This window comes from Gopherus flavomarginatus, chromosome 1 (assembly GCF_025201925.1).
Source record: "Gopherus flavomarginatus isolate rGopFla2 chromosome 1, rGopFla2.mat.asm, whole genome shotgun sequence".
In the NCBI taxonomy this organism is placed as follows: Eukaryota; Metazoa; Chordata; order Testudines; family Testudinidae; genus Gopherus; species Gopherus flavomarginatus.
Genome location: NC_066617.1, coordinates 115,516,126 through 115,543,689, shown reverse-complemented (window position 1 = coordinate 115,543,689; position 27,564 = coordinate 115,516,126). Strand labels below are relative to the sequence as shown.

The 27,564-nt window shown below is 51.7% G+C and overlaps 1 protein-coding gene across 3 annotated transcripts in view; it reads left to right on the top strand.

The window, feature by feature from the left end:
• WASHC1 (WASH complex subunit 1) overlaps positions 1–26,666 on the top strand; it is an 84,389-nt gene extending 57,723 nt beyond the window's left edge. For all 3 annotated transcript variants that reach the window (XM_050918783.1, XM_050918776.1, XM_050918792.1), the window contains 9 exons: positions 4,667–4,778; positions 5,361–5,507; positions 11,256–11,392; positions 12,365–12,500; positions 15,150–15,354; positions 16,073–16,228; positions 24,226–24,384; positions 25,223–25,291; positions 26,196–26,666. In XM_050918783.1, the coding sequence (XP_050774740.1) occupies positions 4,667–4,778; positions 5,361–5,507; positions 11,256–11,392; positions 12,365–12,500; positions 15,150–15,354; positions 16,073–16,228; positions 24,226–24,384; positions 25,223–25,291; positions 26,196–26,344 (1,270 nt within the window). In that variant the 3' untranslated portion in view covers positions 26,345–26,666. The remainder of the gene's footprint in view (positions 1–4,666; positions 4,779–5,360; positions 5,508–11,255; positions 11,393–12,364; positions 12,501–15,149; positions 15,355–16,072; positions 16,229–24,225; positions 24,385–25,222; positions 25,292–26,195) is intronic.
• The last annotated feature ends 898 nt before the right edge of the window (positions 26,667–27,564 follow it).

The window sequence follows — 27,564 nt, the reverse complement described above, 5'->3', positions numbered from 1 at the left end:
TCTTCTCCCCATTGGAGGGGGGTGGATGAAAAATGAGTTACAATTCTAAAAGCTCAGTGTTGAGGATCTCCCAGTAAGGATACGAGTGGATGCACAGGAAGTGCTGTTGTGGAGAAACTGGCCATTGACTCGCTGGCTGTAATCAGTGTCAAAGAGGTGGGTTTTGAAAGGGATGGGGATAGGTGAGATGGGATGGAATATTCCCATCATCTGGTGTGGCAGGAGCAAGGAGTTCACCTCTGAAAGGAGCTTAAAGGAGCAAGTTGGGTGCAGGAACAGATGAGATCTGTGCTAGATAGCTGGAGGCTTTGAACGTGGAGTGGTGCGTGTATCTAGTGAAGCTGTGCAGTTGAAAGGACGGGTTTAAAACCCATCTGGATTCTAAATCTGGATTTAAAACTAATTCATTAGAAAAACTTGTACTACCTCCCCTAAGACAACTGTTTTTGGGTGGAGGGTATTGTTGTTCTGGTTTTGAACTAGGATCTGTACTTAAATATGGGTGATGTAGTCATATTCCTTGCTCAGACACTTGCTCAGACCCTGCATGTGGAGGCTCCGTAAGAGTAGGGGGAGAGATCTTGCTGCTTGCATGCTCCTCTATGGAGCTCCAAAGTGACATTGAAACCAAGAAGGGAGCGTCTCAGGCAGAACGGAGTACTGAGAGCAAGATCACTAACAAACAGCAGTGACTAATACGAGCACAATCCGTTTAAATATTAATAGCACTATCTGCTGTTTAGGGTTCAGACGCTGCATTCTGTTTACATGGACCAATCCCAGACCCCCAGCTACCTTTTTTTAACAAATAAAACCTTACGCTTACCCCTCCATTTTAAATACATGGCTAAAACTTACCTAACGCAGCACTCAGAGTAGAGCACTTTGCCCCATTAACAAATGGAAGAGCTCTCCAGCCCTTCAAGTGTCCTGCCTTTTCACATGCATATGGCCGCCTCCTGGAAGTGAACTCTCATATCACTGCAATAGAAAGGTTGAAGCTTCCAGAGAATTCTTTAATGGGAGTCTTACTTTTGTATGTGTTTTTCAGTGGATACCTGTACAGTACAGTCTTTCTTAGGGAGAACATTGAGTTTTCTTTAAACTTATAAATATCAGTGTAACTTGAAATTTAAACTTGGAACATTATAGTGTAGTGTAACTTCTAGGTCCCTACACATGTGATGAGTATTCACTGCATTAGTCGGATTGAGGTGACTGAATCTTTTTTTTTTATACTTCCCTTGCTCAGCAAGAAATAGATTAATTCCTGAGGATTGTATGTACTGCTCCTGTAATAGGTGCCCTAGCCATACCACTGCAGGCTAAGCTTTTGTCAGATCTGCCAAACTCAGCAGGATTAGGCCTGGTAAATCCTGGGATGGGAGATCACAAAGGAAAATGCAAAGTGTGTCAGGGAATATATCATTAGTGATTCAGTGCAGCGTACTCTTATATTTGAGTTGGTATTCAGCAAGTTCCCCAGGGGAGGGCTTGCTGTCTCCAAGTGCTGTCTTTAGATGGGATTTGAGACAGAGGCCCTGATAACTTGTGATCATTATTTTTAAAAAACAAACTCCATATTTCCTTTGCATGCAGTTTTCATCTTCACTTCCTGTCCTAGTTGTGATAGTAAGTTGTGCACCAGCTGCCATACATAATCTATCTAGAGGTGGCTACATTTCAGTGATTCTTATATAAGTAGGGCTTGTAAAGTGGTTTGGTGAAGAGGTGCTTTTTTCTCTTCTCTCTTCCCTGCTCCCTGACCACTGTTTGTGTGCAATAGTTGTACTAGTCATACGTGGCTTACTTGGGAGAGAAATGTAGCCACTGTTTCTGTTGTGCCAACAGGAAACAAATGCTGACATGTTAACCATCATAAAGTACTTCTTTGAGCTATGTGACTTTCATGATGCTGGAGTGCAGGCCAGGGAAGGAAATGGAGCTATGGGAATCTCCACTCCTGCAAAACATGGCGAGGTGGAAAACCAATGTCTGCAGAACTCAGATTATTGAGGAAAGAACCTGCTCCTACCATCTAAATGTTTTAAAAGCAATGAAAAGGTGGGGAGCTGGCTGTCCCATGGAATTGGTAGTCGGATAAAGTCACCTCCAGGCCTCTTAGAATCTGGCCCAGGTTGTGGAGACAATAAATCATTCCTGTCTGATGACCTGGGGTCTCTGTTTAAGCCATGTACCTGTGCAGGCATCCCATGGAGCTGCCAGCTGGGAGGGTAGAGGGTAGCACTCCAGGGCTCTAGCTAGCTCTGCTATTATATGGTTGTCCTCACCATAGTAGCTGAGCCCCTCACAGTCTCTGATGTATTAATCCTTGCAACAACTCTGAGGTAGGGAAGTGCTGTCATCCCCATTCTATGAGGGGGGGCCAGAGAGCACAGACATGTCCTCCTAGGCCATACAGGGAGTGTTTGGCAGAGCCAGAATAGACCCCAGGTCTCTGGACTCAGAGTCCAAGTCCACCACATTAGCCATAAGGCTCCCCTTCCCTGGGCTGCTTTCAGGGCTGTTGACTAGGAGGAAGGGGATGCTCTGGGGCTTCCCTTTCCCTAGTTCCTTCTCATGCCATGGCAGTGCTCAAGGGCACCTCTTCTCACAGCTGCAGGCAGTGGGGGAAGGGACTCAACAACTCTCCCTCCAATCTGTCTGCATCGCTCAGTGAAAGTGAGGAGGAGGGCGTGGGATGGAGAAGGGGTGATAACGAGAAGTAGGAGGAAGGTGAGTGAATGAAGAGGAGATGGAGTGAGGGAGATGGTCAAATGTGAAGAGAAGAGACTGCTACTGTGGGTCTGAAACATGAGCTCAGGCAGCCGTTCATTCTGCTTGCAGATAGGGACACACGAAATGGACAAATCAATACGGCGTCTGTGAGAAACTTGTGCCTCCTCAGCCTGTCAGGATTCTGTGAAGGAACTAACAGAATAGCGGCACAGGGAGAATCAATACATTATATCTGAACTTTCAAAAAGCCTTTGACAAAGTCCCTCTCAGGAGGCTGCTAAGGAAACTAAGTAGTCTTGGGTGAAAGATAGTCACATCATGGATTTTAGGCTGGTGAGAGAAGAAAGCAAAGCAGAAATAAACGGTCAATTTTCAGCATCAAAGGAGGTTAATAGTGAGGTGCCCCCAGGAGCTGTACTAGGAACAGTGTTAATCAATACTCTTATTAAGGATCTGAAAGAGTACAGTGAGTAGCAAAATTTGCTGGTGATACAAATGTTGAAGATAATAAAGACTAGAGAGATTGTGAAGAGCTTCTGAAGGACGTAGCAAAGTTAGGCAATTGGGTAACGCTGTGACAGACGAAATTCAGTGAAGACAAATGCTTTGTAATGCACACTTAAAGGAGCGACTTGAACTACTCAGAGAAGCCATGAGCGTATAAATTAACTGGAACCACTCAGTGGAAAGGAAGGGTGAGTGGTGGGAAGGGAATGAATCTGACCACTGGGCTTGTACCATAAAACCACTACATAGTCATAAAAAGAACAGGGGTACTTGTGGCACCTTAGAGACTAACAAATTTATTTGAGCATAAGCTTTCGTGGGCTACAGCCCACTTCATCAAATGCATAGAATGGAACATATAGTGAGGAGAAATATATACATTCAGAGAACATGAAAAGGTGGAAGTTACCCTACCAACTCTAGGAGGCTAATTAATTAAGATGAGCTATTATGACCAGGAGAAAAAAAACCGTTTTAGTGATAATCAAGATGGCCCATTTCAGACAATTGACAAGAAGGTGTGAGGATACTGAACATTAGTGTAATGGTCCAGCCACTCTCAGTTTCTATTCAAGCCTAAATTAATGGTATCTAGTTTGCATATTTATTCTGGTCAGCAGTCATAGGAATTGCCAGTCCAAAATAAGTTGATGATCTCAGTCCTGTTCCTAGTGGTCAGGTGACCATGTCATATTGTAAGATCTCTGGGACAGGAACTGTATCACTTGTGTATTGTACAGTGCCGAGCACACTGGTGCTTAATAATAAATAGTGCCTAGCTCTCATTTGGTGCTTTTCATCCATAGAACTTAAAGCACTTTGAGACTGATCTCCTTTGTAATGCTTTTGAAAGCACCTAATGAAAAGCACTGTAAGAGCTAGGTAATGGTACTGATACCCCAAAGGAGGTTGGTATCATTATCCCCATTTTATAGATGAGGAGACTGAGACACAGAGTGGGGTGGTGATTTCTCCAAGGTCACCCCGTAGGCAAGTGGCAGAGCTGGAACTAGAGCCCAGGTCTCTGGAGTCCTAGTCCAGTGCTTTAGCGACTATGCCATGCTGCCTTCCCTTTTATTAAAGGATTTTAATAATAAAAAACCACTTGGCAGTTGATACCAATTGGACCTCTTGATAGCAGTCTCAGCAGAGGGCCAGGATTCACCAGGCTGGTTGTTCCTGCTTCGCCCGGCCTTTTTCCATTTGGGTCAGTCAGCAGTGAGGGGAACGCTGCCCTGGCTATACCTGTTTTCAGAAAAATGGAGGACTTAAATCTCACTAAACTTACCCTGCCGCAAAGTGCAGTCTGCCTAGAACCATGTCCTTCCCCCTCCAGCCTGAGCATGTGGGGGCACTTGCTTTTGCAGAAGTGTCTCTGGATCCTGGATTCTTACCCTAGGGAAATGTGTTTACCCCTCAGAATCTCCCAGCGGGTGGAGGCCAGCCGGATGCAGCTGCAAGCAATCGGCGAGAGAGTCTCACTGGCTCAGGCTAAGATTGAGAAGATAAAGGGCAGCAAGAAGGCGATTAAGGTAGTGGGTGCTTTTCACAGCCGCCTTTGTAGGCTGCACAGCTGTCCTCTGGGTCTCGTCCCACTCACTTTCTAGTCTCTGGATGTGAATTCACTAGCAGTACAGGCAATCTGACACGCGTGGGTTCTCCAGTCAGAGTCCCTCTATCTTGGCAGATCTGCCCACTGGATGAGAGCTACGGTATGAACTCCCCCCCTGACATGACCGCTCCTTCACATGGTATGTCTCTTCTCTCAGACCCACATATTTCTGGCCTTGAATAGGAAGGAGTCTCTCAAGAAAAGGTCACCCCCTCCACTCCCCTGGCTTTCTCAAAATCCCATTTTGCTGAGGAACCCAGGACACATTCTTGTTAGTAAGAATTGTGTCTTCACCATCTTTAACCCCTTACACCTTGTTCATCCAGTTGGGAGCTGCTATTGTAGCATCTCACATTCAACCCCTGCCAATCTTCAGATCCAGACAGAACTGTGTGGAAAATCCCTGTCCTATTGCCCATCTCCTAGCCCCATTGTGTTGATTGTTTCTGGGGTGCTGGGATGCTCTGCCAATAGGATTTTTAGTTTCTTCCTCTCCTGGCAGGTGTTTTCCAGTGCCAAGTACCCTGCCCCAGAGCGGCTGCAGGAGTACAGCTCCATTTTCGCTGGTGCAGAGGATCCAGCCACACAGAAATGGCCGAGGCACAAGATTCAGAGCAAACACAGACCGCTGGATGAGAAATCCTTGCAGGTAAGGGAGTCGAGGGGGGAGACCCCCTGGGTGAATGGGTATGCAGTTGGAGGGGGATGAGGGCTGGAGGGGACTATGTTACTAGGGGCTGAAGGCATATGGGTATATGGGAGAAATTTGGGGATGGGCATAGGAAAAGGTTCTGGTCTGTTTTCCACCTGACTTGACAAGACACGGGGGAGCATGTTCCAAAGCTTGCGGAACTTGTGAGGATTGTGCCAGTGGAAGACTTTCCTGGCCCCTCAGTGGTGGTTACTGGCTGAGTGTGCTCTGCGTGGGACGCTATTGGGTCCCCTCTCCAGTCTCTGGCACTCTTAGCGCAGGCCAGAGCTACTCACCTTGCCACCTGCATTTCCATTTTCTTATTTGGTTTGAGCAACCTGATTGTTTCCTGCAGTGGCATTGACAGCAGCTGCCAACTCTCCTTAGAGTGTTTTGTTGCGTGACGCAGGGCAGGGGAGTGCCAGGGTGGTTGAGACCTGCATGGGCTGATGGTTTGGGAGGATCAGGGGAGCTTTCAGGAACAGTTTGTCAGATCATAGTTCTTTATTACACAGTAATTATGTGAAGGAGAAGAGGGAAGTGTCGTATATGTGAGTCTGTATGGAGGAGAAAGAGGGGAAGAGATCTATTCTTCTAAGGAGGCAGCATGGTCTAGTGATTACGGCACTGGGCTGGGAGTCGAGACCTAGGTTTTATTTCTAGTTCTGCCACTGACCTGTTGGGTGACACTGGGTAAGTCTCTTCCCCTCCCATGCTTGTCTATTAGACTGTAAGCTCCTCTTGGCAGAGACTTTGCCATGCTGTTAGTACAGCACCTAGCACAATGGGAGTATCTGTCAGCTGAGGCCTCTGTCATCACTACTTGTGTTATGGGAGCAGGCAATGTCTGTAACCAGTGGTGCTATTAAAGGCTAAGCTTAAATATGTAGCTATTGGCGAATGACCCAAGATCTCCATGACATTCCCCTCAGCACTAATGATTCTGTGGTGGTGAGGGGAGGGCAGCCTGTGAGTGGGGGCCTGTGGGATAGCCAAGGAGGTGGCTTAGAGGGAATTGCTGCCTGGTGGTTCTGAAGCTGTCAGAGCTCGAACACCCTGAGGAGAGGAAGAATAACTCTGTGCTGCTCTCTGAGGAGATGGCTAACGCAGGATGCTGGGAATTTTATCTGGTGCTGATCCCTGCAGGGTAGGGATTAGCCCAGCAACTCCCTTCCTAGGGTGGCCGCTCCCACATTCCCATAATACCAGACTCCCCAGTACTTTCAGGAACCCCTGCCAGCGTGACCCCACCCCTCTGAGTGACTTCACCACCCAGGAGGCACCAGTTTGAAGAGTACACCACCCCTGCCAGCCTGACCTCCCGAGCACACAACGTCATGCTGGTGGGGTGCAGTGGTGCTCTCTTCGTCAGGGTGTCCGGACATAACTGCTCTTGTCTCAATACCGGATGGGAAACAAATCTCAGAAAAGCAGGACTGTCTGGTTTAAAACCAGACGAATGACCTGCCTCTCTCTCCTCCTCCCCTTAGAAGTATTTTCCTCTTCCTTCTCTTCCTGGTGTGTCTCAGCCCAAAAATAAAGCTGTCCCTGAATAACTCAGTGCTGTAAACTTTCCTGAGCTTAAAAGGAGTTGAAGCCTCTTCCTGCAAAGCAGCATGAATATTTCAGCCAGTCCTCAGAACTTCCCAGGGAAGTGGAGCTGCTGGCTGGGCAGGCAGCTGATAGCTCACACAACCTGGGCTTGTGTTTCCCTTGTTGTGGCTTCAGGGTAGCAGTTGTGTGAAACCTGCTGATGGCCCCTGGGCAGAGACTGCTTTGAATCCTGCTGACTGGAGGTCAGAGCCTGCTGAGGAGCTGTATCTCAGTAAGGGACATGCAAGACTTTCTCCCTCCCTCGCTTCCAGAGCCAAAAAGGCAGCTGCCAGTCTATGTCTCCATGTGCCATCGGCACTTTGTCAGGGAAGGGCAGTGTCTCTCTGGTCTGGGAATGACATCCTAGCCACCTAATCCCAATCATTCATTACCATGTATGCTGTACATCTATGTCAGCTTCCATGGTGGCTCCATCTGTCTGCCCTCTCTCTTTCCACCGCCACCTCACAGTCGTCTGCAGTGCCTTCCTTTTCCCTGCTCTGTGCTGCCTCTCTGCACCCGCTTTCCTACATTGCATCTTTCTGATTTCTTCCTTTACTTTCCAGGACCAACCCCCACGGTACGTGTGCATGCAACGTTACGCTCCGGTAGTGCCTCACTTGGCCCTCTTCCCCTGCACTGGGCTACCTCCAGCTCCCAGCCCTTGCACCCTCCTTTGTAACTCTTGACCCTTCTGCATTGCTGGCTTCTGCCCACTCACTCATCTCAGGGCCTGACTTTGCCAGCTAGTCCCATCCCTGGCCTTGTCTAACTGCCTCCTGGTGAAGCTCCCTGGAGAGCTGGATGGGGGGTGCGCAGAGAGGCCTAGTGCTGTGTTGCCAGGTGGCTTTTGGTTTATTAATGACAGGAGAGGTCTGGGCCAAGTGGCAGCTGGCACGTTGTGTAATGCTCAGTATAGTCAGAGTGCTGAGTTGGCTCCAGGGATCCGGCTTGCAGCTGGGGAGAGAGACTGAGGCTCTCGCAATAATGAGACATGACAAAGGAAAGTCTCATATTGGTATTTATACCCTCCTCAGTTATTCCAGGCTTTCAGCGGCAGCCTCCTTGCCCATTGTCACATGTGACGAGGCTCACTGCTGTGCGTTACATGCTGAGAGTAGCTGGCGGGGCCTTCCCTGGCTGGGCTGAGGAACCGAAGGGCTTCATATCTGCTGTATTGCAGGAAAGCCCCGGGGGGCTTTTGCTGCCGTCACCATCACTAAACTTATTTATTATTTGTGGTACTGAGACCACCCAGGAGCTCCAGTCATGGACCAGGAGCCCATTGTGCTAGGTGCTGCACAGACACAGAACACAAAGAAAGGCTGGTCCCCAGGGAGCTGACAGTAGACAAAAGATGGATACTGACTCATGAGGGAGTACAAGGACTCAATGAGGCAGAACTTCCATTCGTTTTTGCTGTGATGCCTACAAAAAAATGTGATGGTCAGGCTGCTGGTGTGCAAAGGAGAGTTTTGAGGCGGGATTTGAAGGTGGACAGTGAGGTAGCTTTGCAGATGTTTATGGGGGCTACCTACAATACACGAGGGGCAGCATGGGAGAAGGCAGGAAGGTGCCGGTTTGAAGATTTAACAAGTGTGCAGCGGAAATGCCAGAACTACCGTTGCCTGCACCAGTTTAATGTGGCCCACTAGTGCCTGTGCATGCTATAGTCATTAATTACATGAGCACATGGACCCTGCCCCATCCAGTGCACACCATGAGCACATGGGGAGGCCAATCAAGGTTGCACAGATAACCATGACTATGGCATTTCCTGACTTTCAAGTGCTTGAATTTGTAACCGAAATAATATTCTTTTACTGTATGTTTTTTATGTAACTTACTTAGACTCCCTAAAGCCCCTAACAGGAGAAGGTATTAATAGGTTGACCAGATAGCAACTGTGAAAAAACGGGACAGAGGGTGGAGGGTAATAGGCACCTACATAAGAAAAAGTCCCCAAAAAACAGGACTGTCTTTTCCCTGGGAGGGTGGTGAAGCACTGGAATGGGTTACCTAGGGAGGTGGTGGAATCTCCATCCTTAGAAGTTTTTAAGGCCCAGCTTGGCAAAGCCCTGGCTGGGATGATTTAGTTGGAGATTTGTCCTGCTTTGAGCAGGGGGTTGGACTAGAAGACCTCCTAAGGTCTCGTCCAACCCTAATCTTCTCTGATTCTATGATGAAAACGGGACATTTGGTCACCATAGTATTAATGAAACCTGGTAACTGGAGGGTGAGAGATGAAGTCCTGTTATAGGTTAATGTATTTGAACTTTTGGCTATTTAGAAAGAGAGTAAATTGAAAGACAGCAAATTTAGGGCCCTGATCCTGCCAGGTCCAGAGCTGCCTGTTCTGCTAAATGTTTAGTGCCCTAGAATCCCACTGATTTCAGTGAGCTGAGTATGCTGAACATATTGCAGGATTAGTCCTTTTAAAACAGTTACAAGAAAAAAAATTATGATGTGGTTTCACCTGTGGAAATTGCAGTTGCGTGGTATTACTAAGGTAGATATTATAAATTTCAGAACAAGATTAGATCTTTGTATAAAAGTGTCATTTGCAGTTACTTTAAGTAGCACAAAATTTACAAGGACTATATAAAGCCTCATACTTCAGGGGAATAGTCATGCTTTGTACTTTTTATAAATGCCTTAGAAGGATTAGACTTTTTAATAAGTAAATGTGAGTAATGGTTGATTTCTCACTCCACCCAATAAGCGACACCCACTCTTCCAGTGCTAATTGAAATTTACAAAAGGAAAGTTTTAAAAAATACATTGCTTGAGAGCTTAGTGTGTGAGCAGTTCTACCGAAGACGTCAGGATTCCATGATGCTTAAAAATTAAACATTAGGAAATGAATATTAATGACCAAATGGAACTTTATTTCTGAATCTCTGTTGAATCTCCACTTGTACAGTCACTGAAGAACAATTTACATCAGGCTTTTTTTTATTTGCTGCTAATGGCCCATGCTGCATGGCTGTGGTCACTTTAAATATGTGAACAGTGAAAATATGAATCTGGCTAATTGACTTGATTGTACAAATCACTTCTGGTTTGAGGGTTCATCACTTCATCCCTGTGAGACAAGGGCTGTGCCTATTTTACGGTTAGGAGAAACTGACAGGGGTTAAGTGAACTGGCCAAGCCAGAGGCAGATGAGGAACACAAGTTCCTTGTTCTAAGTCCTGTGCTCAGTCCAGTAGACCTGTGGCCTCTTAAGCTGGTCAGCGACTGGGCCCTCCCCGTGGTACGGTATGTGATATACAGGAGGTCAGAACAGATGTTCTTGTAGTCCCATCTGATCTTAAATCCGGAGTCTATGTATAGTACAGTACACCTAAGTACATTATGGAGGTTGTACATCTTCCCCACAGCATCAGGCATTGGTCTGATCTGAGATGGCAGTTCCCATGTTCTTTAAAAGTGAAGTCGTTCAGATGAAATAACTCCCTTTCTAAAGGGAGTTCTATACATTATGTATGAAGCTGTAGAGCTGAGAGAGAGGAGATTTTGGTTCACTGGAGTTGAAAAGTCCTGCAAATCTCCTGGGCTTTGTAAATCCATCTGGCTCTCACACTCTTCCCTCCGCTCACCCTCTCCTGCCTGCCCTCTTAGTTGGTGCTGGCATGCTTGCCTTTCTCTCCCCGCACCCGGAGTGGGGGTATCTCAGTAGGAGGAGAGCTGAAGGTGGCAGAATTGACAGGTCAGTCCCAGAGGGAGGAGCTGTAGATACTGATGTAGGAGCACTGGCTGTGTGGACATGCACAATCACTCCAATCCCAGCCCCTCTCAGCAGGAGGCATTGCACAGGATAGGGTAGGTTAATGGAAGGGCCGTGGGGCTCAGTCCATAAGAGGTGCTTGCCACAGAAATTCAGGTCCAAGTGATTTGTGTACAACATCTTAAATGCACTGCTGTGGCTTCTCTTCTGAAACATGACCATGTCTGTTGTTGGACACGGAGCCGGTGTCCTGCTTGGTGTGAACAAGGGTAACGTAGCGGGGTGGTTAGGTGGAGCAGCAGCGATAGCATGTGGATAATGGAGGCGGCCACCAGAGGTGCCACACATTCCCACTGTATTGCCACCTGTTTATTTCATTGCAGGAGAAACTTAAGTACTTCCCAGTGTGTGTGAGCACAAAAGTTCATCAGGAGGATGATGCAGAAGAAGGTCTTGGCAGCCTCCCCAGGAACATCAGCTCCCTTAGCTCCCTGCTGCTGTTCAACACTACCGAGAACCTGTGAGTGTTGGAGTAGCACCAAGCAGCTCTGCTGCCATCACCTGGCCTCTGATCTGTTGCCTCCTCACCCTGGCCTGCCACCTAATCTGGGGAGATGCTCTCGCACTGGGGGGCTGGTGGGTTGATTCCCCTGAATAGCAGCCTCCAGCCAACATCCTTTCTTCCTCACTCCACTCTGAGTCAGAGCTGTTTGTTACTGTCAACGTCTGACCCAGCATGTGCCTCTGGACACCTCTCCTCTCCCCCATCATTACTTGTCCAGCACCTGAATATTTTCTCTGTCCTTCCCTCTGTCTCATTTGCTTATCCAGATATTGCCACATCTCCCTCCACCTCTTTGCCTAAATTTGAATGGTCACTTCATTCCCACTACTTCAACTTCCTCCCTGACTGAATCAGTCCCTTACAGTCCTTGTTTCTCCTGTTCTCCTTGAGTGGAACAGTGCTTGCCAAGGAGGTCTTCTCCTGGTCAAATCTAAGGACGCCCCCGTGGTGCGTATCGTTCTTGATCTTTCATCTGCTTTGGACAGTACTTCCCTCTCTGCTCTTGGGGCTCTTGATGTTCTCTTTCCTGGCTTTCTTCCTCCTTCTCACAGTGTGTCCAGCAGAGACTGGCATGCTAGGCATGCCCTGCTCTAGACAGTAGTGTAACTGCTGTCCCCGTAACATGGTGTGTGGTGTGCAAGGGGAGAGAAGCTTGGTGGAATCCAGATGGTAGTGACAGGTGTTCAGATTCACCCTGCACTAGCCTGCAGGGTGCGAGGTCAGGCTGGGGAAATCCCAGCTCCTGGCTGTGGCAGTGAAGAAGAGAGGGGACAAACCTGTGGGCGATGTAGCTGAGTGGAGGTAGTATTGACTGGAACTGGGATTAGATCTGGGACATCAGGAAGCTGTTTCGTCACCCCTTAACACCTGGTCCCACCCTCTGGCTGTTCCCCGAGCTAGAACCACTGAGGATTTCTCCATCCCCAGGTACAAGAAGTATGTCTTCCTGGATCCTCTGGCGGGAGCGGTGACCAAGACCCATGTGACTCTGGGAACAGAGACTGAGGAGAAGCTCTTTGATGCACCCCTCTCCATCACCAAAAGGGGGCAGCTGGATCGGCAGGTGAGATGCAGCAGCAGGTGGGGCTGTACTTGCTGAGCGAAGGGACGCCATGCTGCAGACAGCACCGTGCTCATCTACTAGAGGAGAGCTGGTTTTTGTAGGTGCAGGAGTTGACGGGGGGAATGGCCCAGAGGGAAGATCTTGGGGATGGGCAGTGGGGCATTTCACCTGCCTTAGTAACCTCATGAGGGTCTGTGTGTATGGTCCTTGCTGGACTTGGTGGGTGCAATGAGACTTCTACACTGGAAGGCATGGGTGCCAGGTTTGTATAATTTTGGTGACGCCTAGAATAGGTCCAAATGGAGCCATCTCATCCATCGGATGGGCCAGGGAAACTGCCCCAGGCTTTACGTTTGGGAGGCCCTGTGATTCAGAGGGATGTGGAGTCCAGGGTGGCCTTGGGGGTTAGCGGAGGGCCTGGCGCCGGCAGCAGTGAGTGACCTGGTCCCCACCCAACACTGCCTTGCCAGCTCCTGGCGTCGCCTGGGGGAGGGGACAGAAGCTGGAAAGAAGTGGGGTGTGGGCTTGCGGGAAAGGCTTTAATGGGGCTGGGGAGGGGACAGAGCAGGGATGGGAAGAGGTGGGGTGGGTGCGGAGCAGGGCCAGGAAGAGGCAGGACGGGGGTTTGGGGGAGCGGGTGAAGTGGGGGCGGGGGCAGAGCAGGGGTGGGAAGAGGCAGAGCAGAGCGGGGCGGACTAGGGCCAGGTCAGTCACTGCTGTTAGCGCCAGGCCCCCTGGTTGTCCCCCAGGCCACACTGGACCCCGCATCTCTCAGAAGTGCAGGGCTCCCCAAAGTGTGGGGCCCAAGGTGGTTGACCAGGTCCATCCTATGAGTGAGATGGCTCTGAAAATATAAGCCCAAACACTGATGGAGTTGGGCCCACGTTCCTGAATATTGGTGGAACACAGGCACCACGGGCCCATATAACTCACCACCTATGTCTGAGGGTTGTGTTTCTCCAGGCTCTATGGAGATTTGGCGGGTTGGGTAGTGATAGCGCTGATGTGGCCTCCTCTGGTGCAGGGCTGGCTCCCTCCAGTATCACATCTCTCCCTCCTGCACTGGCCTGCTCAGAGCCTGAGCTGCAGAAGGGGTTTGTGGCAGGCATGTGTTGAAATGGCAGTTTTATTTGAGCTGGAGAAAAGCCCGAACTATTCTGAGTCCCTCTTTCTGGTCCCGAGGGGAAGGTGTTAGGAGGAGCAGTTTCCCTCACCCTCAGGTGGAAAGTGGCTGCAGTGCGATGCTTGGGAACTACCAAAGGAGCGCTAGGCTCTTAAAAAATTATTGGTCATTCAAATACCTTGCGTTTAACCCATTGGGAAAGCCTGACAGGACTGTTATCTCTTTAATATGAAGTGCCCGTGGCACAGCAGGAGACAGGGCTGATGGAAGGAGCAGCCTGTTAGCTGGAGGCGGGTGATCACAGCACTGGTATGTTGTCAGGGATTTCAGATAATGCCCTCAGACTAATCTAGCTGAGTTCTTTATCCCCTCTCGTGTGGAGCAATCCCTTGAGCAGGGCTGCGCTCAGCCCAAGTGTGGAGAAAAGTCCAGCCACGGAGAGCAGCCCACGCCAGCTGACAGTGCCCTTTGATGGTGGTGCTGAGCTGCCCTTGTCTCCCGGTGTCAGTCAATGGAAGGGGAAAGAGGCAAGGAAGGGAGAGGGGTCTCTTCTGCCACTGAGAGGGTAGCAAGTCTGCATCCCTCTGCAGACAGGCTGGTTTTTGAATCTCTCTCTCTTCTGGCATGCAGAGTAAAGGGAACCTGCCAAGGAAATAGTAAGAATTGTGTTGTGCCCTTTTTGAGGCTTGGAGGAGACCTGGAAGCTTGTTAACTCTTTCCTGCTTGGGTTTTTCCCATCGAAGAAAAAGGAATGTAAAGTCCAGTCTTCCCTGGCAGCTTTGGAAGGTTTCTTGGGGGTTTATTGTGAGCTCTGGAGGCCATAATTGAAGAGATGGCAGTGTTAAATCTGCAACTCAAACTTCCCTTCTCTAAAATGCCTGTTCGTCACTGGAGTTTGAGTGGAATCAAAATAAACTAACAACACGTCTAAAGAAAACCTTTTCCCTGCTGAACAACTCAGCTTCATCGTTAGACCTTGCAATGCCATTGTTTCATCAGCTTGTCAGTTGTCCATCATCTTCTAGCCTGAACAGGACCAGAATTTTGGATGGAAATAACTCTTTGAAGGAACACACACACCAACACACACATGCAGACACCCCTCCAGAATGGAGCAAGAAAGGGCACAAACCCACTTTTTGCCCCTCTGCAGGTTGCTTTTAGCACACACATTCGACACTGGAGTAACACCAGGGATGCTGTTATCACAGAGTGCAGACTGAGTTGATGAAACACCTATGTAGTGTGCTGAGGATCTGCCAGGAAGAGCACATCTACAGTGCAAAGAAAAACCCGTGGCTCTGAGTCTCAGAGGACTTGGGCTTGTGGGGTTTGGGCTGCAGAGCTAAAAATAGCCGAGCAGATGTTCAGGGCTCTGAAACCTGGTGATGGCCCCTTAGTGAGAGCCACCAGGAGAGCTGACTGCAGCCCACATGCCACTGTCTGCAGGCTGCATCCCTTCCCTCAGTTACTGGCTTTTCTAAGAGAAAACAGTCTCCAGACGCCCATGTATTTCCGTCTTCCAGGTAGCTGAAAATTACTTCTACGTACCAGATCTGGGTCAGGTGCCTGAGATAGATGTGCCGTCCTACCTACCAGACCTGCCTGGCATCGCTGCTGATCTCATGTACAGCGCAGACCTGGGGCCTGGCATTGCACCCTCAGCATCCAGCAGCGCTATCCCAGAGCTACCCACCTTCAACACCGAGTCTGTGGAGAACTTCAGGCCAGGTATTTCAGCTCCCTTTGTCTGGGGCTTATCTAGGCGATGGGGGGAAGGCCGCTAGGACAAGGCGGAGATGGATCAACAGGGAAAGGAGTTGTGAGCAAATAAGTATTTGCAGATGCAGACTTCCCAGTGGCAGGCTCCAGAGGCAAGGATTGTGACTTCTCCCCAGCACTGACTTCTGCATGGACCCTAGTGAGGACCTAGAAGAGTCCCTTGTTAGAGGCGCCAGCAGGATTAAAGCTGGAGGAGTCCTTGACTTTCCTGGCCAGCGTCATGTGCGTGGGCCAAATTTAGCGCCTTTCCCCCACACAGACAGTGAGTGTGCCCCTGGCCTTTTGCTGCACAGCCTGTGGCAAAAAACGTCAGCCCCTCCTCCTGCCTAGCTGGGAAGGACAGGAGCGTGTAAGCACTTGTATTTTGCTGGCAGTCGGTCAGCCTTGTTGTGATGAGAAACTGGTAGTTAGTGCCACCCTGACTACATATGGCAAATGGGGGAAGAGCCCCCTGATGCCATGGGCTGGCTCTGGAGCCCTGCTCCCTGTCCCCCTCTATAACAGCAGGGCTAATGCTGCCCATTTCATCCGCACAAAGTGCTGAGGATTGTTAGTGGTGGTACTGTTGTGGGTGAGGGCTCTGAGCATCCGCATGTGCTGGGGGGATAGTGTCTTAGCAGGTAACGTCCCTTGGTGACTCTTCACACTGCTCCCTTTAACATTTCAGGTCTTCAAGATGGTGTGCTAGTGCCCCCGCCCCCACCTCCGCCTCCTCCACCCCCTGTGATGCCAATTAGTGCTCCCCCACCCCCTCCTCTGCCCCAGCCTGCCTCCCTTTCGAAACAGCCAGCAAGCGAGGCGAGCAGCAGTGCAATGTCTGCAGGTAAGGACTGAGCTTTTGCTATGGCTTGTTAGTTGGCAGGATCTAGCCTAGCAACTTGGCCCCGCCCTTTTCCCTGGGCCCGCTTTTCCAATGGTAACCTCAAGGCTTGGGCCAGCTTTTCCAATGGCTCTTCTCTCCTTACAAGCAACGATGAAAATTCAGTGGCATGCTGGCTGCTTCCTCCCCTGGTGCAGAATCCTTCAACTCTTCAATCTGCAAACGGGACCGTCGCTGCGGCCCATTGACTTGAACAAACAGCCCCAGGAGAGCAGGCTGAGTAGACCTTGGTACCCAAGCATAGGCTGCAGAGAGACTAGATCTAATAGTGCAGTGGTTCTCAACCAGAGGTCTAGGGCCCACTGCGGGGCAGCAAACAGGTTTCAGGGGTCCACCAAGCAAGGCCAGCATGCTGAAGCCTGATGAACTTAGCTTCACAGGGTCCCCTGTGGAGTGGGGCCCAGGCAACTGCCGAGCTTACTACCCTCTAACTCTGGCCCTGGCTTTTAGATGCAGAAAAACAGTTTTTCGGCACAGATGGGCCATGGAACTTTTATAGCATGGCGAGGTGGGGGTGGGCTCAGAAGAAAACAGGTTGAGAACCCCTGCAACAGTGGATGCTCACATGATCATCAATGGAGTGCACTGCATGCTGGGAGCTGTAGTCTCTGCTGTCCACACTTCTGTACTGAATGAGAGTGGACATGTGCTCCAGTTTAAACTGAGTGTGGTCCTCTGGTTTCTTGCAAGCTATCAGTGCAGCCCTCTTTAGCCCCCCTAGTTTAATATAGCAGTGTGGAGTATAAGCTATAACAAACCATTTGTGCAGCACTATAGCTGTTAAAAGCCCTATCACTTAATAGGACACTATGAAGATATGCACCCTTCTACTCTGTGTAACTAACAACTTCAGCTTAGTTAGAATGGAAATAACGGTCATTCTCCTTTCCTTTTCCCTTGGTAGTCTCTCCCCTTTCTGCATCTCTCCCCCCAGGGGCAATGGAAGCAAGATTAATCAGTTTTACTGTTCTGGATAGTATTGGTTTACTAGGGAATCTTCCATGAAGGTTCTTATGCATTAGCAAGATGCAGCTATGCTTTGAGTGCAAATACTTCTTCTTCAAGTGATTGCTCATATCCATTCCAGTTAGGTGTGCACGTTTGCCGGAAACTTTTTACCCTAGCAACTCCAGTGGGCCGGCAGGTCGCCCCTAGAGTGGCGCCACTATGGCACTCGATATATACCCCTGCAGGCCCGCCTGCTCCTCAGTTCCTTCTTACCGCCATGTCGGTTGCTGGAACTGTGGAGTGCAGCTTGCTGTCCTCCACATCCCTAGCTCTCCTTTGTATACTGTTAGTAGTTGTAGTTGTAAATAGTTTCAAAAACAGTTTAAAGTAGTATAGTATTTAGTTGTCTATTGTATATAGTTATAGAGCTTATTCGCAGGTTGGGCCGTTGCCCTTCCCGGCGCCCGGCACTGGGCTCGTGCCTGGTTCGCCGGGCTTCAAGCAGTGCCCAACTAGCGATCCCCACGACGCGTGCCTGAAGTGCCTGGGGGAATCGCACATCACCGAGAAGTGTTGTATCTGCAAGGCCTTTAAGCCTCGCACAAAGAAGGAGAGGGATCAAAGACTCCGTTCTCTCCTAATGGAAGCGGCACTGACTCCGGTACCGGCAGCGCAACCGGCCACCTCTACTCCGGCACCGGACCGCACCGGCAAGACTCCCCGGCACCGGGACCCGATCCAAGACCCTCGACGTCTGCAACACCATCTCGGCAGGCTCGAGTGGAGCGCCCGGCACCTACCTTGGCCGCGGCACTGCCTGCAGGGCTGCTGTCGACTCCGGGCCGGGAAGGTCAGTCGAATCCGGCCCCTCCTAGCTCCCCCTTGAGATTGGGGGTCGAGCTGTTAGTCCCATCTACGCCGGAGACCTTTGCCTCGGCACGGGACTCAATAGCGCTCACTGAGCCATCCCAGCCTCAACCCCCGGTACTCCCGGTGCGGGTGACCTCCAGAGGCAAGCCAATGCTGAGAGCGCTGTCTCCAGAGTCCAGGCACCGATGGCCCCGGAGACGTGAACGCTTGCGCTCTTGGCGCTGCTCGCAGTCCTGGCACCGTTCTCGGCAGTACCGGTCGCACTCGCGGCGCCGGTCAACATCTGCACGGTCCCGGTCTGGCTCCTCTTACCACCGGTACCGAGACTCTAGGAGCCGTTCGCCTTGGCGCTCAGCTCCCCGGTCGACCTCCCGGCACCGAGCCAGTGGCAGGTCCCGGTCCCCAGTGCCATCCCGGCACCGCGCTGGACGCAGATCACGGTCCCGCTCTCGGCACCGGCCTCGAGGCAGATCCCGATCCGGATCCCGGCACCGACTACCACACCGATCCCGGTCCCAATCCCGGCACCGGTGCAACTCACGGTACCGATCCTCGGCACCGAGAAGATCGTCGGCATTGGCGCATAGAGAGGTCTATCAGCCTAGCTTGGCGCCTCCATGGCCTTCGAGGGAACCATCCGTGTCCTCTCAGGCGGAGAGCGCCTATACACTGGGGCAGGACAGACACGCGGCCCTGTTTCAGGACCCTCCGCCTCAAGACTGAGGGCCTCAGCAGTGGGGGTTTTGGACCCCCTGGGCGTACCGCCAAGCCCAGGGTCTACAACATATTACTCCCCGCCCTGCGGCGGAACGCAGGCCACCAGAGGCAACGGTGTCTCGCCGCCCTCCCTCCCCGGAAGCCGAGGACAGGTCCAGCCACCAGGACCCAGAGCTCCCTCCAGAGCCGGAGGTGCAGCCCCAGACAGAACCCTCCGTGGACGCTCTGTTGCCAGGGGTCTCCTCGTTGTCTTCCCCTGATGAGGCGGTGGCAGGTACCTCGTCCTCCAGCCCTCCCCCTCTAGATCTTAGGGCACATCAGGACCTCCTCAGGCGTGTGGCGCAAAACCTGGACATACAAGCAGAGGAGGTCTCTGAGGTCGAGGACCTGGTGGTGAGCATCCTCTCCGCCGATGCTCCCACCAGAGTGGCCCTACCCTTCATCAGGACTATTCAGGCCAACGCCACCACTATGTGGCAGTCACCGGCCTCTATCCCTCCAACCGCTCGAGGCGTGGAAAGAAAGTACATGGCTCCCTCCAAGGGCTATGAGCACTTGCACGTTCACCCGACACCCTGCTCCCTTGTGGTCCAGTCTGTGAATGATAGGGAGCGCCATGGTCAAGAGGCCCCGGCGCCCAAGTCTAAGGAGGCGAGGCGGATGGATCTCCTAGGCCGTAAGGTCTATTCAGCGGGGGCACTACAGCTCAGGGTCTCAAACCAGCAGGCCCTCCTTAGCCGCTACTCTTTTAACTCCTTGGTAGCGGCGGGAAAATTTAAAGAGCTGTTACCGCAGGACGCATGTCAGGAATTTACCACCATTCTTGACGAGGGCAAAAAGGTCGTAAAGATCTCGCTGCAAGCCTCCTTAGATGCTGCGGACTCGGCTGCTCGGACCCTTGCCTCAGGGGTTACGATGCGCCGCATTTCCTGGCTCCAGGTCTCTGGCCTTCCGCCAGAGCTCCAGCATACCATCCAGGATCTCCCCTTCGAAGGCCAGGGCCTTTTTTCCGATAAGACAGACCCCAGACTAAAGAACCTTAAAGACAATCGAGTCATCATACCGTCTTTGGGGATGCATATGCCTGCGACGCAGCGCAGGCCCTTCCGGCAGCAGAACCAGCAGCAGCAACGTCGTCCATATCCTCAGTTCCGCCCGCGGCAGGACCTTAATAGGCGCCGCGGCAGGAACAGTAGGCGCAGACAGTCGGGTGGCCAAGCGGGGCAAAACCAGGGCTCCTCCAAGGCCCCACCCGGACCCAAGCCTTCATTTTGAAGGTGCGCCCGAGGGCGCAGTACCAGTTTCCCCTTCGGATCCTTCCCCGCAGTTTTCCAACCGTCTTTCGTTTTTCCTCCAGGCGTGGACCCAAATAACATCGGACCGTTGGGACTTGCGCACGGTATAGGCCGGTTACCGCCTGCAGTTTTCATCGCCCCCCCCCCCACCCTCGTCCCTCTTCAGGGACCCCTCTCACGAGCAATTCCTCCGTCAGGAGGTACAGACGCTCCTTGACAAGGGAGCCATAGAGGAGGTTCCAGAGAGCGAGAAGGGCAAGGGGTTTTATTCCCGTTACTTTCTGATCCCCAAGTCCAAGGGGGGCCTCAGGCCTATCCTCGACCTGCGAGAACTCAACAAGTATATGGTGAAGTTGAAGTTCCACATGGTATCCCTTGGGACCATCATCCCATCGCTGGATCCTGGAGACTGATACGCCGCCCTCGACATGCAGGACGCTTACTTCCATATCGCCATATTTCCACAGCACAGGCATTTCCTTCGCTTTGTGGTCGACTGCCAACATTATCAATTTGCGGTCCTCCCGTTTGGCCTCTCTACGGCCCCGAGGGTGTTCACGAAATGCATGGCAGTCGTCGTCGCATAGCTTCGGCGCGGCCGCATTCACGCGTTCCCCTACCTCGACGACTGGCTGGTCCGGGGCACATCGGAGCTGCAGGTCCGCCACCACATCCGCAGGATCAGCAGCCTCTTTGTTGCCCTAGGCCTCGTGGTCAACGTGGACAAGTCTACTCTGCTCCCTACGCAGAGGATAGAGTTCATCGGGGCCGTTCTGGACTCTACCCTGGCCAGGGCCTTGCTACCCTTGCCCAGGTTCCAGTCGCTATCGACCATCATTCTGCGCTTGCAGGCGGCCCCGTTGACTTCTGTAAGAACGTGTCCGGCCCTCCTGGGCCATATGGCGGCCTGTACGTTCGTGACAGTATATGCTCGACTCCACATGAGGCCTCTTCAATCTTGGCTCATCGCGCAGTACCGGCCGGCCGGACATTCGTTGGGCACAGTTGTCACCATCCCCCAAGGGGTACTGGACTCCTTCCGGTGGTGGCTGGACCAGTCCGTAGTCTGTGCAGGGCTCCCGTTCCATCCGCCCCAACCCTCGGCATCCCTGACAACGGACGCCTCAGATCTGGGCTGGGGGGCGCACAGCAGTGCTCGGAGGACTCAGGGCCTGTGGTCCCCTCAGGAGCTGGACCTCCACATCAAAATTCGGGAGTTGAGAGCGGTCCGTCTTGCTTGTCAAGCGTTCGTCCATCACCTTCAAGGTCGTTGTGTCGCGGTGTTCACCGACAACACGATGACCATGTTCTATATCAACAAGCAGGGCGGCACCAGGTCCTCTCCCCTATGTCACAAGGCGATGCGGCTCTGGGAATTTTGTATAGCCCATGCCATTCACCTTTCGGCCTCCTATCTCCTGGGAGTACGAAACACTCTAGCGGATCGACTGAGCAGATCCTTCTGCTCACACGAGAGGTCCCTCCGCCCGGACGTCGCCCTCTCACTCTTCCAGAGGTGGGGTCGTCCCCGGATGGACCTCTTCGCGTCCAGGGAGAACAGGAAATGCCAGACGTTCTGCTCCTTTCAGGGTCGGGAGCCCAGGTCAATAGCGGATGCCTTCCTTATCCCATGGGCGACCCATCTGTTTTACGCGTTCCCTCCCTTTCCGCTGGTACACAAGGTCCTCCTCAAGGTGCGCAGGGACAGAGCTCGCGTGATTCTGATAGCTCCAGCGTGGGCCAGGCAACATTGGTACCCCATGTTGCTGGACCTCTCAATAGCCAACCCAGTTGCCCTGCCCCTTCATTTGGACCTGATCACCCAGGACCATGGCAGGCTCTGTCACCCGGACTTTCGGTCTCTGCACCTTACGGCATGGCTCCTGCGTGGTTGACCGGCTCCGAGGTACGCTGCTCTACCCTGGTTCGGGAGGTTCTCCTGGGCAGTAGGAAGCCTTCCACCAGGGCTACTTACTCAGCTAAATGGAAGCGTTTCTCCTGTTGGTGTTCGGGGAAGGGTTTTCTCCCTACGGAGGTTCCCATCGCCACTATTCTGGACTACTCTGGTCCCTCAAGGCCCAGGGTCTGGCGATATCGTCCCTTCGCGTTCACCTAGCGGCTACCTCCACGTTTCATCCCGGAGGGGACGGCCGTTCTGTCTTCTCCCACCCTATGGTGGCGAGATTCCTGAAGGGGCTGGAACGTCTCTATCCACAGATCCGCCGTCCTGCCCCTTCATGGGATCTCAACCTAGTTCTAACTCGGCTCATGGGCCCTCCATTTGAGCCGTTAGCGACTTGCTCCCTGCTCTACCTCTCCTGGAAGACCGCCTTCTTAGTGGCCATCACCTCAGCTAGACGGGTGTCGGAACTCCGGGCCCTCACGGTAGATCCCCCGTATACAGTCTTCCATAAAGACAAGGTGCAGCTGAGGCCACACCCTGCCTTTCTACCCAAGGTGGTCTCAGCTTTTCACATTAACTAGGAGATCTTCCTCCCCGTCTTTTTCCCAAAGCCCCATTCGTCCCGCAGGGAGCAACAACTCCACTCGCTAGATGTCCGTCGGGCGCTAGCGTTTTATGTAGACAGGACCAAACCGTTCCACAAGTCCCCCCAGCTCTTCGTGGTGGTAGCAGACCAGGTCAAGGGACTACCGATTTCCTCGCAGAGGATATCTTCCTGGGTAACCTCCTGTATCAGGACCTGTTATGACTTGGCCCACATTCCTGCAGGCCGTGTGACTGCACACTCTACCAGGGCACAGGCGTCACTGCTGGCTTTCCTTGCCCGCGTGCCGATCCAAGACATTTGTAGGGCGGCGACCTGGTCATCGGTCCACACATTCGCTTCCCATTACGCCCTAGTCCAGCAGTCCAGAGATGATGCGGCCTTTGGCTCTGCAGTGCTCCATGCTGTGACTTCTCACTCCGACCCCACCGCCTAGGTAAGGCTTGGGATTCACCTAACTGGAATGGATATGAGCAATCACTCGGAGAAGAAAAGACGGTTACTCACCTTTGTAACTGTTGTTCTTCGAGATGTGTTGCTCATATCCATTCCACACCCGCCCTCCTTCCCCACTGTCAGAGTAGCCAGCAAGAAGGAACTGAGGAGCGGGCGGGCCGGCAGGGGTATATATCGAGTGCCATAGTGGCGCCAATCTAGGGGGCGACCTGCTGGCCCACTGGAGTTGCTAGGGTAAAAAGTTTCCGGCAAACGTGCACGCGCGGCGCACACCTAACTGGAATGGATATGAGCAACACATCTCGAAGAACAACAGTTACAAAGGTGAGTAACCGTCTTTTTCTACTTGTCCTCACTTAATTTAATAGAATTGAATAGCTTAAAATCTTCTTGGACCTTTCTATTGGCTTTAGTGTGATACAAACATTTGTCACAAGAACTCTATCCCTTACAATGCTCCTTTGATAAGGTCCGGGCTGTTTTCTCTTGGTCCCACAAGGAAGTGAATTTCTTAAAACAGGAGCAATGCAAAAAAGCTACCTCCAAACCCAGGGAAGCAGCAGTGTTTCTGCTTTCAGGCTATGAATTAGTTTGGGGTTACACTGCTCCTTCCTCTGGAGCATTTCGTACTGGCCACTGCTGGAGATGGGGGCCCCAGATTAGATGGATTGCTCTGATCCATTCTGACAATCCCTGTGTTGCTAACTGGGCAGGGCAGGGCAGGTCTTCCTGTAGAGCCAGTGGGTGCTGTTCCCCTGTAGGGCAGAGGGCTCTCTGGAGAACGGTGTGAGATGGTCAGTTTGGGATCAAGGGACAGAATATGAGGGTGCAGGGAAGGATTCTAGCTCAAAGCCCTTCATTTGGCAGCACCCTGCACAGCCCACAGTATTCACTGATTTATTATATAGGCTCCCCTGCATTCTATAGACTGCATCATCTCCCGGTGACTTGGAAAGGGCAAGTGATGAGGTGCCAGAGCTCTTCACTCTCTCAGGTTTTATACCCAGGCATGTGGTTTAGGATTTAGATTTAGCATTTAGATTTAGCTAAAGCAGCAGCACGTAGAATCCCTTCTGTTAATTTTTAATTGCTGAGACATCAGATGGTGTTGGTTCCTCTGGGCTGACTCCTTTCTGTATCCCTGCAGCTCCAGTCCAGGGGGCTCCAAAGGAAGTTGTGAATCCTTCAACTGGCCGGGCCACTCTCCTGGAGTCCATCCGCCAGGCTGGCGGCATTGGGAAGGCCAACCTCCGAAGCGTTAAGGAGAGAAAGCTGGAGAAGAAAAAGCAGAAGGAGCAAGAAAAAGGTGCCTAGAACGCTGTCATCCTCACTCCCCCACCCCCAGCTAGATATGCTTAGGTACCCCCGTGAAGGGGTCCCATAAACACCCGAGAGGCAAAGCCAACACTGCACAGAAGCCTTGGAGCAGAGGGATTTCATCTCACTTCATGTTACAGTTTGGAATGTTTGGCTGAACTCGATAGCCCCTAGGTGCCAGAAATGCATTAGCGCTCTGCACTGGGAATTCTCCTCTCTCGAGGGTGGAAATGAACATGTTTCATGTGAACTTGTATCGCTGGAAGCATTTCAAAGATAGCTCAAGGCAGGCTGCCTCTGGAGAGGAAATTGTGCCATTGGAAGTCCTGGGGCACGGTTGGGCTGTTTTCAGTGGACTGGTTAACTCCAGTTCATTTAAACTGGCTGACACACCCAACCTTTTCCTTCCTCCAAGCTGCTGTAGGAAGCTGACACATTTCTCAGGCAGGCCTTCGGTGCTGTGATCTAAAGGCCATCCATAAGGGGGAAGGGTAAATGTGGTACAAGGATGGGAGGGGTCAATTTATTTATTTAATCTCCAGGTGAGGGTCCCAACACAATCTGTGCCAAGGCAGCTCCGTCCTAGTCTTCAGCATATCCTGCTAGTCAACCCTGAACTCCCAGGCAGTTCTGCCAATACAGCACCAATGTACCCTGCAGGGTCAGTGTGTCACGTCGAATAGGGTAGGACATACCCTGTCCTCCTGTTGTGTCCTGACCATGTGTTGAGCTGGTCCCCAGTTAATAACTAGCCATTAGTACAGGTCTGGACCTTGTGAGCAGGGCATTTGGTCTGTCACCTGATTTGTGGGGCTTTACTTTTTCAGTGATAACCACAGCACAGGGTGGAGACTTGATGTCCGACCTCTTCAACAAGCTGCTCCTGAGGCGCAAAGGTACCGTGCCATGGGGGGGTTGCTCCTTTCCTGTATCATGACATGAAGAGGGGCAGGTTCTCTTGCCTCCCTGCTGCAGCTTGCGGGAGTTAGAAAGAAGGAAGCTTTTGGCCAGCCTGGCATGCCATTTTGCTGAATGCTTCGATGCTGCGGGGGAGGTACATGATGCCCTTATGGACCGGACAGGCAATCCCCTTGCAGAGCAGGAAGAACTTATTTGTATACCAATGCTGCCGACGGTGGAGTGTCACTGCAGTGAATCCAGACCAGGGGTGCTGCTGTGGGGCATGCTGTAGCGGGGAGAGGCTTAGCTGCCTTCAGTGCCTAAGCTTTACTTGGCATCCCCAAGGCAGAAACCTGGGCACTGGCTGAGGTAGCGTGATTTATGTTTTTAATATTCGCAAGGAAAGCTCCTGTCTCTGCACTCTGTGTGTGTCTGTCTCTCTCTCACTGCACATGCTGGGCAAAGGCTCAGCATATCCAGAGAGCCTCAGAGGGGGGAAGCATTTTGAATTTGCCTGTTCTCTAAGGGCTGGGGCCTCCCGACTGCTATTGAGGCTTTTTAGCCATAGCCTAATGACAAAGCCCTCTGTGGGTACCACCTCCGCCCCTGTCCTGCTTCAGCCGGAGGCTGCCTCCTCCCCTGCTTGCAGTCAGAGCTGATTCTGGTCCTTGCCCTCCCTTGTTCTGCCAGCTGGAAATGCTGACCTGGCACTTTAGCTAAAGAACCCTTTCCCAGCAGCATTGGAGGTGAGATTGTGTGTGCCTGAATCACTCAGCTGATGAGGCAGGATTTCACACACGTGCAGGGCTAGCTGCTGCCTTCCTCATCCTCCCTCATGTCAACTCACCTCTCAATTCTAGTGCCTAGGCCTCACTCACTCACCTGCTTTTCCTCCCCTAGGCATTTCAGGCAAGGGGCCTGCAGCTGCAGGAAGTGCTGATGCTCCCAGTGCACCTGCTGGTGCCTTTGCCCGCATGTCGGACTCAATCCCACCCCTGCCAGCCCCACAACCCCTGGGGGACGAGGAGGAAGACGACTGGGAGTCGTAAATGCTATCATGCCGCAGGCCTGGGATTGGTTTCCTCTTGGCCAACTGGGAACCCAGTCCAGCTGAGCTCAGCACCTCAGAAATGGACCAGCTCTTGGAAATAACTGCTGGTGAGAGGGCACAGACCTGGCAGAGGGATCCCATCACTTTCTCTTAGCGCCTACTGTTCCTCATCTCTAACCACTGTTGAGTATAGTTATCAATGAACGTTACTTCTGCTCTGTTTACTTCCCCTCCCTGACAAATAGTGCATTTAATTTCAAATTCTGCTGTTCCTGCTCACTCAATAAATCCTGCTGTAGCTGGAGGGCAGCTCATGCTCACGCTCACGGAGGATCAGAACTAGCATCTCTACTGCGCGTGATCAAGCACAACTGCAGTGGCAGCTCTAACAGCCTTCTCAGCCAGCTGCATCCTGGGCCTTACTTGTTTGGATTCTCCTGTGCAGGAATTCTTGAAATGGGTGATAGGATAGAAGGGGATTGGTCCAGCGCTGCCTCACAGTCTCCCTCATATGAAAACAGCTGTAGGAGAACCATGGAACCTCTGTTGTTGGATATGAATGCCTTCTACAGCAGCTGTAGTGCTCCCTTAGTGAGTTACAAGTACCCAGCAGATTTCTCTAGCCCACTCCAGTCTACAAGTGGAGTGCTCTTACTTAACACATTCAAGGAGGAGAGGCCCAGCTGTCCACCATTAGTCTCTCTGGTAGAGCTAAGGAACAGCAGGCATTTTGCAGAGGGGTACTGTGTGTGTGTGAGACAAACGTAAGCCCTAAAACTGCTGTACATCTACCTCTACTGCACACTTTGAAAGCCTCTACCTACAACTTCTAAAGAGGTGATGGGCAGAAGGGTGAACTATGCAACTACAGTACAGTCTAGTCATAGACACTTGTCCCACTTAAGCAAACTAACAAGTTGATGTTTTATTTAGGTGGAAAGGAGATGTCCTTTAGCACCTCCTTGTAGTGTTTGTGTTCAAGTCAGAGCTCTGTTTAGATGGGCTAGGCTCTGCAGGGACTGGTACCATTCAGGTGCAGCAGAATGGAGATTTTATCCAGGTATGTGTAGACGCATGCAGGGACAGGTGTTAGCCAAGACCCATGCCTAGAGCACATCAGTTAATGGTTTGCCTGAATTACCAGGTGGCAAAAAGTAATCATAGCTGATTAGGGGGGTTCCTGGCAGGGGTGGCTCCAGGCCCCAAGTGTGTGCTTGG